The 11130-nt window shown below is 29.5% G+C and overlaps 1 protein-coding gene across 1 annotated transcript; it reads left to right on the plus strand.

The window, feature by feature from the left end:
* Positions 1-8133: 8133 nt before the first annotated feature.
* On the plus strand, positions 8134-10588 carry LOC136087174 (uncharacterized). The gene is made up of 2 exons (XM_065809672.1): positions 8134-8495; positions 8839-10588. Exons 1-2 carry the CDS (start codon positions 8316-8318, stop codon positions 9643-9645), a joined length of 987 nt encoding a protein of 328 aa, XP_065665744.1. The 5' UTR covers positions 8134-8315; the 3' UTR covers positions 9646-10588.
* The last annotated feature ends 542 nt before the right edge of the window (positions 10589-11130 follow it).

The following is an 11130-nucleotide window of genomic DNA, read 5'->3' on the forward strand; positions in this document are numbered from 1 at the left end:
TATATCTGTGAGTGTATAGGCGCTGAAAACACCACAAGTATGTTATCATAGAGTATTAGGGTAGAGCGGGGCATATAGGGACGCTTAAGCAACAAATGCTAGTTGCGGATAAATTAATCATAGTTAACATTATTTTTTTATAAAATTCCTAAAATTCATTGATATAAGAAAATGTGAAAACAAAAAAAAATTTTCTAAAAATAAGCTACAACAACCAAGGTAACGAAACTCTAGACTAGCAAACTTTTTACATTTTTCAAGTGGGTGGGGCAAACCGAGACAGTTAATTCTAAGTTCCTTTTTACTCACAGCTAAAACTGCATTTCAACCCACTTTATTATATAGTTTCTCACCATCTTTGTTTACATTAAGCACTATTAATAATCAGATTATAAATTTAAGAATTTCTTCGGATTTAGTAATAATATTGCTTTTCTAAATAAGGAAATAATATTTTAGATTAATAATAAAATCATCAAACTGTAAACAGCATTACGAAATGGTAGTAATACAGTCAATTATTTAAATAACTTGTTTTCCCGAAACGCCCCACAAAAGTTATTTTACTAAAATTAATACTATTCAAAAAGTTTAATTCCAGATGTTTTTTTAAAACCAGATTCAAAAAGAGCATAAAAAATACTCTCTGAAAGATATAAACCTTTTATAAATAAAGAAATTAGCAATAGTTCAAGATAAATCTTTTGTCGTTGTATCGCTTAAGAAAATACGCAAATTTAGTTTTTCGGAAACTTATTGATACAATTTAGTTCTTTTAATGTATTTTGGTGTTTCTAAAATTAATTTTTCTTTCACAATAATTTAAAATATTTTAACAAAATTTTTTTTGAAAAAAAATAATTTTTAGCTGAGATGCAAGACTTCAGACATAGTTATACCGTTATGCCCCACTGTTCTAATATGCCCCGCTCTACCTATATTATAATTTTTTTTCCTGCTTAATGAAAAGTATAACTTTTTTAGTTAGACTTTCCTATATCAATAATAAGAATTAAAAAAATCATATTTTTTGTGATAAGATCGCAAGGATTTCTTGAGGCATCTAAACATAATTAAAAAAAAAAATTTGTAACTGATGCACAAGTAAACACATATTCCTATTTTCATCGTTGGAAATATCTCATCATTTTAGGCGTAAACAGCTGTCATTTTGGATGGGGAAAACAAATTTTGTTCTGTAGAGCGAACAGTGACTTTAACAAAAGAACACTTTAAAATACTCAAGTTGCTATGTTTTTAGATGTTCAAAAAACGAAAAAATGTAAGTTATATTATTATAAAAGTCCTTTCCTTGAAAAGGACATTGCAAAAAAAAAAAATAATAATAATAAATTGTTAGAATTGCTTGTTTCAACAACTTTATCTACATAATTTATATGTTTTATGTTGCCCAATGTACTATGGTGTCATACACAGTCGCATATATAAATTTTTTTTTTTGGGAAAAAACATGATTATCTCAAAACAACTTCTCGAAAACTGAATTTATTTTCGATTTTATCCAATATGAAAAATCATTCATTAATCTCAAAAATAATTAAACAGAACTAAAACAGGTCAAAACAATAAATGAACGTTATTAAACGAAAAGGAAACAAGCGCCATCACCTTGGATTTTTATGATGATAATGCATTGTTTTCATTGTTGTAACATGATTTAAAAAAGGGCAGTTTAAATTTCGTTGGAGATGAGTCATTCTGAAATAACTTGCTGGCGGGGGCTTCAGTACATACATCAACTATCTTGTAACCTGCTGCCGCAAAGAAGTGTGGCATCAACTGGGGGTTTCGGCTGGGGCAGCAATCTTTTCTTTCATTATTCTTATTTTTTGTCTTCTTTTTTCTGAAACCTAAATTTCGAGTTGAATTTTCTAACCAAACTTTGAGAAGACTTCCCCTTCAATGACTTTGAGAAAAATTCCTAATTTTGATTTTTGATTTGTTATTCAAATCAAAGATCCGAGATGAATTATTTTTCGTAATTTCGACATGGGGCATGCCACCTCTTTTTTATATATAAACTAATCTTTAGTTTTATATTAGCGTTCTGGCTTATTTTCTTTCTTTTTTTATTCTCTGAATATTATAATTTACAAATCTCAAACATTCTTCATCAAAGATATTAGATGTACTATTTACTACTCTATGTTGTCATAATACAAAAACTACTTTTTATTTATTCTTTAGAATACTTTAAAATTATTTCTATAAAATTTTGCTTTTTTTTATTAAACTTTGGGCCCCCGACTAATTTTATATTGATTTTTTATTATCAATCTATATTTAAAGCAGCGATATTTCCGTACACGAAAAAAGTCTTACGTTTTCGAAAACGAAAGCTAGAACGAAATTTATTTGTAGGAAGAGAACAAAATAAAAACTGAATTAAAAATTATTTTAAAACGAAAATATTTTCGTTCTAGTTTTGAAACAAGTTGAATTATTTTGAAATATATATATAACTATTATAATATAATATATTATAATTAGAACTTAAATGAATATTGTTATTTTATAGTTTGAATATATTTATTCGAACCGAAAAAATTGAAAGACAAACACAACTACACGATGAGTTTGAGTAAACTTTGAGCTGATAGAAAGGAATAGTTCAGTATGGAAATGGTTTAATTACAATGCGTCATCCGACAAATCAGTATGTTTAGTCTTACTAGATGATGAAAAAGTATGCAATACAACTTTACGATTTGTTGTTTGGAACCCAACAAATCGTAAAGTTTGTTTATCTGTTTAAGGAATTGTTTTTATTTTGAAACAAACGACTCATTTTATCATTTTAGAGTAAATATTCAATAACAAATATTGTATATGTTATTAACCTACCTATAAATATAGCTTATTTATAGATAAGTTGATAAAAAGATAGATAAATAAAATATACATATACAAATAAAAAATTATACAAACTTGTTTACCTTTTCCTTGCTTCATTTAGCGAGAAAAATAAGTCTTTAGACGTTGAGCTGAAAGAGATGGATTTAAATAAATGGAAAAACGGTGATAAGAGAAAAGCAGTGGATGAAGGTGGTCCCACTCTAATAGAATCGTCCTCAAATCAGAACCTGACGTTATTTTAATGCATTAATCGTAGGAATACCCTATGGCCTACTAATTCACATGATCATAAAGTTCAACTAAACTCCCTTATTCAAATGATAATCACAACATGTAATCTGGTAACATTGTTGGGTAATGCAAGTTTTAGAAAATTTGTTAATACCTTAAATTCTAAATTTTCAATGCCTACTTCTGCCAAAATTACTAGCCCACATGATAAAAAACTTGCTGTTTTAACGAGAAAATTTCGTGACCTCATATCTGAAGGCAGGCGCTTCACAATATACCTTGATGGCTGGACTTAAAAATTTCTCACTGCGTCCTTTTTAGGAATTTCGGTTTCTTTTTTTCATTGCAAATCCGAAAGACCAATACATACTCTGCCTAATTTGTATCTTGCGAAACATCCACATATAGGTTAACCAAGTAGCTGATTCTTCTGAAAAATGCCTAAAGTATTGGAGTATTTCCCGAAAAAAAAATATTGCTTTTTATTTTGGACAATAGAGTAAATATATTCAAAGGCATAGTGTTGTCGAGAATGAAAGCTCAAGCTGAACGTTATATACTTATTTAATTAGAAAATGAAGCTAATGAAGAGCAGATAACAGATCCGGAAGATCATGAGAACATGACAAGTAGTGAAGACTTGATAGTTGAAAACGTAGCATTTAGAAGATTGGGATGGCTTGCACATGTTATACAGCTTGTTTTAAAACGTGCATATGATGGTAAATATCATGGCTTACTTTTGAAGGTACGTGGATTAGTGGGGAAAAATCGCAAATCTTCTGTGACATTTGAAAAAATTATTAACAAACAATGTAGTATGACTATGATCAGCGACTGTTCTACAAGATGGAACAGCACTTACATTATATTAGTTTGGAGATTTCTGGAAATAAAGACATCTATTAACGAAGTGCTTGGTGACTTTAACATTGATTCACTTGCAAATAGTGAATGGATTATGCTTCAGGATTTTGTCAATCTTTTAGAACTTTTTGCCAACAAAACTAATAATTCATGCATTAACAAAATGGAAGTTTTTAGCGGCAAAACAACAAGTAGATAAAATAAAGCTAGAAGATAAGGAAGCACGGAATGAACTCAACAAATATTTTATTGAAATAAGCAACAGCTCTATGTGCCAAAATGCTTTAAATTTGTGAAAGATGAGGCGTGTCGTTTACCCACATATTGCACCATTAGCCGAAAACCTCATTGCACCTTCTTCAGCTCAAGCATATATTGAAAGACATTGGCTTCATCGTCAATCTTTGGCGTGCTCAAAAATGGACGGAGAAATCGGATGTTAGCGTCATTGGAAATGCGAGTCTTCTTAAAACTAAATTCTCATCTAGTCTAGATGATAATCATATAATCACTACGTCATTTATTTGAAAAAATATATGAATAATTATTAAAGTTATTACTTTTTATTGTTACCAGATTTGATGAGCTTTTTTTTTTTTTAATTATACCTATTACCCAGTCGGCATTTGATTCTAAAAAGACGTCTTTTGAACGTTTTGAATGTCAAAATAGAGCCCTAAGGCAGGTTGTTGTTGTGTCTTTTATTTTTTATTTCTTTTTTATGTTGGATGGAGAGCGGGGGAGAGTGAGCTCTGAGCCCCTAGCCACGGCACTGGGTGTATAGTGATACATTTAATTAACTCGAAGCAGTCCTACTTCTTTTAATTGTAGATGCTTATATTATTTATGAATTATATTACTTTAATTTAGATGAAATAAAAAATTTATACGACAAACGAAAATTGAACCAAATAAAAATTAGAAATAAAATTATTTTAACATGAACTGAATAAAAAATAGTACTAAAGACTAAACTGAATATAAACTAAAACTAGAATTATTTTCCGAACGAAAATATCACTGCTTTAAAGTATCATTAACTTTTATCATTAGTTTCATGTTTTCAACTTTTGATTGCACTATGTGTTTTGGGGTGGCCAAAATACAAAAAAAATTTGTCTCAGATTTTTGAAAACTAAATTCCTACTGCTTTAAAATACTCAGATTAAGGAAAATACAAAATATTTTTACTCTGGTGGTAGTAATCCCAGAGATAGTGACCATAAAAGTCAAAAATGGTTGCCAAATTTAAGTTTTCATAAAAAATTATGTTTTTGTTTTTCTTGCAGTGTTTCGTGAATAATTTTTTTCCCGCTCATTTGTTTATATATTAAAGAGTATCAAATTATATACGTCTTAAGATGCTCGTCTTAAGAAAACTTGGTACAAAAGTTAAATGGAATTGAATCAAATTACTAAAGATTTTGGAGAGATTCATCAAGAAACACAATTTTTTTTTGAAAAGAAACACAAAAAATTGTTAAATCAAAAGTTTGAAATAGATTTTTCGTCATTGGAGTTGGCACAAAATATAAAAGACCGACCAAAAAAAGATTTTGATGATATGAGTAAGAGAAGTAAACGTCGGATAATTGCAGGAGAGCTTTCAAATTCAAATTTTGATTCAATTGAAAAATCATTGCTTATAGCCCGTAGAAAAGTATATAACCAAAAAGATTTTTCTTTATTCAATGTGTTAACACATGTCATAAAAATCTTAAAGATTCACATCATATGTTTGTTTAGTTGACAAATGACAACGATAAAATGACAGCTGAAAAAGCGGCTGCAATAATAATTGACGTAGATCTTAGCGTATCTGGCTATAAACGAATCCAACACGCATCTAAAATAAGATATCTATCTCATTCAACAGTTGAAAAAGCACTTAAGTTGTGTGGTCCACAGGATAATCACTTGGAAGTCAGTGGTTTAAAAGTCAAAGTAGATTTACAATCACTTATGAATCATACCGCTGAAAGAGATGTAAAAATGAGGCAAAAAGAAATAATGGATTATTTGGATATCAGTAACAAACTAAGTGAAAATATGTTGCTTTTAAACAGTCGGGGTATGGATGGATCTACTGGGCAGGTATTGTATAACCAAGCGTTTTCCGAGTCTGTTGACAGTCAAGATTCAAGCATATTTGCAGTTGTAACAACACCTTTAAGGCTTAGTGTGTCAAATTCAAAAAATGACTTTTTATGGACCAACTTTATCCCAGCCGGCATCTCTACGTTGTTTCAACGTTGAAAATTGGTTGAAGCGTTGTCTAAACGTTGTTTAACTATGTATTAACGTTAAAACAACCTTACAATTTAAACGTTGTTTATTTAACGTTGTTTCAACGATAAATCAACGTTGACAAAAAAACTTATTTATAAAAAAGCCGTCCGTTGAATTGGTCCGTAAAGTAAAAATAGTTAAAGCGAAAAAGTAATAAAGCAATATTTTAGTATAATGTGCAAAACAGAGGTGTTTATGTGTGAAATTTTGAATTTTAAATTTTCAAAAACGTTTTATTTAGTATTCAAATTTCTACTTGTTCTTACGACAAAAGAAATTAATGTCTTATTTAAGAAGCTGGCGAAAATGCCACTCTAATGCTCTAGCTCTAGCAGAACCATCTTCTAGTAGTGAAAAAGAGAAAGTCGAAAAAAATAATTACAATTCAAAATTTACACAAAATATCAGTTAAGTAGAAGAAGACAAAAATTCGGAAAGCGATTATGAAAGTGACGAATTTCTTTATGGTTATTTGTCTCAAAGTGATAATGATACTGTGTTTTTTTCAGAAGAAATTGAAAAAAACGATGTTTCTTTTAATCATAAACTTGCGAAATGGTAGTAGAGCACTGCTGTTCACGTGAATAAGTAAACGAGCTGTTAGCTATACTGATAGCAGAAGCCTTATGCTATCTGCAGAAACAGTTTTTTGTATACCAGTCTCAAGACCAAAATAACAGTATTGACCACCACACTTGCTTTCGACAGTAACTATTATGGAGCCTGAAGCAAAGTTATTTTACCTTTCAGTGAGGATAAGAAAAAAGGAAACAAAGTACCAAAATTAGATAAAGTTGATAAGTTCTTGATGGTTGAAGGTCATTGTTATTAATTACTTTTTTTTTTTTTTTTTTTTTTTTGTTCTTTTATCTTTACAATATTGTGATTCTATCTATATAACTGATACAAATTTACAATTTTTATAAAATATATGATGGTAGGAGAAAAAATAAAATCTCACAACTTTATAGAATACAAAGAATATAACTGCAGGGTATCATTATTATTAAAAGAACGCGGGAAACTTGCAGAAGACCAGATGGTCTTGTCATCAAGAAACCGCTTGTATGTTATTAATTATTTTTGAGTGAATTTTTGTTTAATCTTATTAGGTTTGTAAAAATGTTCAACAAAAGTTGTTTTGTGAAACTATTTTAAATTATAGAGTTTCAAAAGAGAGTGTTATATTTTCTTACTGATATAAGAAATCCCAAAACACAGTGACAAAGCCTGATTATAATAGTGAATTTATAAGCCAAATAAGTTTTATTTTGTCGGTAGCTAAATTTGTTGAAGTGGACAAGATATTAGATGACAAAAAAAGAAAATCATCAAGAGTGAGTTTTAATAAGTATTTTATTAAATAGTTATATCATTTAGTTTCAGAACTTTTTTTAATTTTATGTCTACAGCTTTATGTCAAAACATATAAAAACTTATAACTGCATATATTAGAACAATGGCTTCTTGTTTGGAAGTATAGTTTAAGGGCAATTAATGTTAAATGTCTACAGTTTCATTTTCATTAAAATGATTATAATACATTATGAAGGACACTGTGGACCAGAGATGAGTTTAGGTTTGATGGAGTGTGGCCTGGGATTTTTTCACTGATAAGTTATTGTTATCATTATAGTAAAAAGATTTAATCATAGTTAAAATTAGTTTTACTTGCTAAGACAATAAAATTGTCAAATCGATTTTCAAATAAAATGTGCAAATGAGTAAGTAAAGTTATACTGATTACCGAGTTTTACGTAGAAGACCTCTTTAATTTGCCGTATAATCATTTAAACTAAAATTTAAACTTGCTTTAAATGTTACTGTTGCGTATTATACTAGCATAGTATACTAGACTACAAATTTGACTTTTTCAATAAGCTAAAAAATCAAAGAGCGCTTCTCCGTTAATGAAAATTGTCTGGATGTTACTCTTAGCAATAAGTAATAATACTTATTAAATAAAAGTATCAAATATATTATGTCTGGAAACAGTTTCTTACGTAATTTGGTTTGTGCAGTGTGTTGGGTTGAAAAAAGATGTATCTAAGATGTCGCTATCTGAAGTCACCAATCGAATACAAGATATTATCAAACTCTACATATATGATGGTTATGATAAAAATATTATGAGTTTTCCTAATGTCATATGTGGTAGTTGTAAACGAAATTTATACCTTCTTAAGAGCGGCCATACTTCTTGGGGATCATGGGGACTTCAAGTTGCTAAGGTATTTTTTTATACTAATACTAATTATATATTATAATACATATAATTATTATATTATAATACATATAATAAATTATAATACATATAATTTATATGTATACTATTTCAATTTTATGTAAAAAAGTTATATTTGTGTGTGTGGATGTACTATATTGGTGTTCATTTATTCCTGTTTATGCAATTGTTAGCAATAAATTTCAACAATCCATTATTTATAATATATATTTAGACATATATTTTAATATATAAGATAACTAAAGCAAATTATTACAAACAAATCTCTTTGTATATTTATTGTTAAGTTGTAGTAGAATTTTGTTAATTTATAGTCTGAAATGCTTTAGATTGATTGGGCCAACAAAAGGCGATCTTCTGATCCATGTTTGGGTGTCACTATTCCAACATTTAGTGAACCAAAAGTAGCTGAAAACGTATGCATTATTTGTTTTCTTGTTACTGGACGAGGCATTTCTCATCAGTGTACCCAAGCTACTGCTGTAGACAACTTAATTGGTCACTGTTTACAATTAGGAGAATATGCAGAACAAATAGCCAGTGCTTTAATTAAAAAAAAGATGGAGAGAAAAGGTATAGAAAATAGGACATTTTTTAAACTAAAAACACGAGGAACACCTATCTCTATTAGAGTTGGAGCTCCCAATTTAAAGAGTAACAGAAGCAGTAAACAACTTTCTCTTCAAACAGTCATGGAACTGCAAGTCTCTCTTGAACTTTCTGATAATGCAACTAAAAAACTTTGTTCTACAATTAGACCTGGGTTAAATAGAAGAGACTCTGTGGAAGGAAATATAGTTCAAAAACTAGATAATCTTAAGGAACAACTAGATGAATTTTATAGCGTAGAACAAATTGAATTTGTTTCTAACCAGAATGAAGCTATCATAATAGATTTAGTATATCTTAAAAAAACCTCTGATTTAATCCTGCATATTATCAAAGAAAGAGGTTTAGATCCATGTGTAGGTTTTGTACGAGTCTCTTTAGATGGTGGAGGAGGCTTCCTTAAAGTTGTTGTGAATGTTTTTGAAGAACAAGAATCTGAAAATAAATTTATGAATAGTGGCGTTCAAAAAGTTCTTATTATAGCGATTGTTGAAGATATTCCTAAAAATATGAAAACCTTAGATTAGTGCTTGAGAAACTTAATCTTGAGGATGCAAACTATTATATTGCTTTTGATCTTAAATGTGCCAATGTATTATTTGGTCTTTCATCGCACGCAGGTAAAAAAGCTTGTTTATGGTGTAGTGGCAAATGTACGCTTGATATAGGAACTCTTAAAACTATTGACAATCTTGATTCCTGTTATGAAGCATATATTAAAAATGGATCTATCAGATCGTCCATGAAGGAATTTTATAACATTGTGAACAAACGCCTAATATATCTTAACACTGATAAAAATACTTTTCTAGAAAATTTAGTTCCTCCACCTGAGCTGCATCTTCTCATTGGAGCAGTAGATAAAATAACTGGGTTTCTTTTAACTGAGTGGGATGGTTTTGAGTTGTGGTTGAAAAAACACTATATAATTGAAAGAGGATATCATGGAGTTGGTTGGGATGGTAATAATGGAAATAAAATTTTAAAATTGATTGATGAACTTCAACATGAAGTGCAACTTAAAGTACCTTATCTACTTCCTGTAATCCAAAGCTTAAGAGCTTTTAAATCTGTAAAAGAAGCTTGTTTTGGAAGAAATCTCGATCCTGACTCAGAACACAAAATAGCGTTGTTTAAAGATGCTTTTTTATGCCTACAAGAGACAGCTTCTTCACTCGGAAAGACACTATCAGTGTCATGGAAAATCCATATTATATGCTGCCATGTTTTTCCTTTTGTAAAGCACGCAGGATGCGGCTTGTCAAAGTATGCAGAACAGTGTGGTGAGGCGATTCATGCAAAGTTTAAGCATACGTGGCAAAGATATAAACGTAATATAGATCATAAAGATTATGGAGATAGATTAAAAACTGCTGTTGTTGATTTTGGAATTAAAAGATGATAATATTTTGGAGTTATAGAAATTATGCTTTGTAAAATTTTTCAATTTTATTATATTGCAAAAATAAAGCTGCCTTAGAAAATGTTGTGGGATTGGAGCAAAGGGACAAATATAACCCACAATTTTAGATATCCGATGCCCACCTGTGTTAAATAGGTTTTCAATAAAAACTTTTTTACTGACATAAACTAAATCAAAATTAATCAATAGATTTCAAATTTCATCAACAAATACTTTGGCATTCAAGAGTTGTAGCCATGTAAAATTAACAACCCCCTCATTTTTGTTGTTGGGGGAGGGGGTTCATAGTTTTGTGATTTTTTCACTCTTAGCAAGTGAGACTAATTTTAAATATGATTAAATCATGTTAATATAATGAAATCAATACTTAATCAGTAAAAAAATCCCAGGTGACACTCCATCAAACCTAATATGCCTTCTCAGCCACAGTGGCGAGGATAGGCAATTTTTACAACCAGATGCTATTCCTGGTGTTAACTTGTTATTCAGATCAGGACTGATTATTTTTTTCTTGTTATACTAACAGAAGTTTACCAGACTATATGGTGTTATGAAAGGTATACCTTTATAAGATGAATAAAACTTTTTT

Source organism: Hydra vulgaris, chromosome 11, assembly GCF_038396675.1.
Source record: "Hydra vulgaris chromosome 11, alternate assembly HydraT2T_AEP".
In the NCBI taxonomy this organism is placed as follows: domain Eukaryota; kingdom Metazoa; phylum Cnidaria; class Hydrozoa; order Anthoathecata; family Hydridae; genus Hydra; species Hydra vulgaris.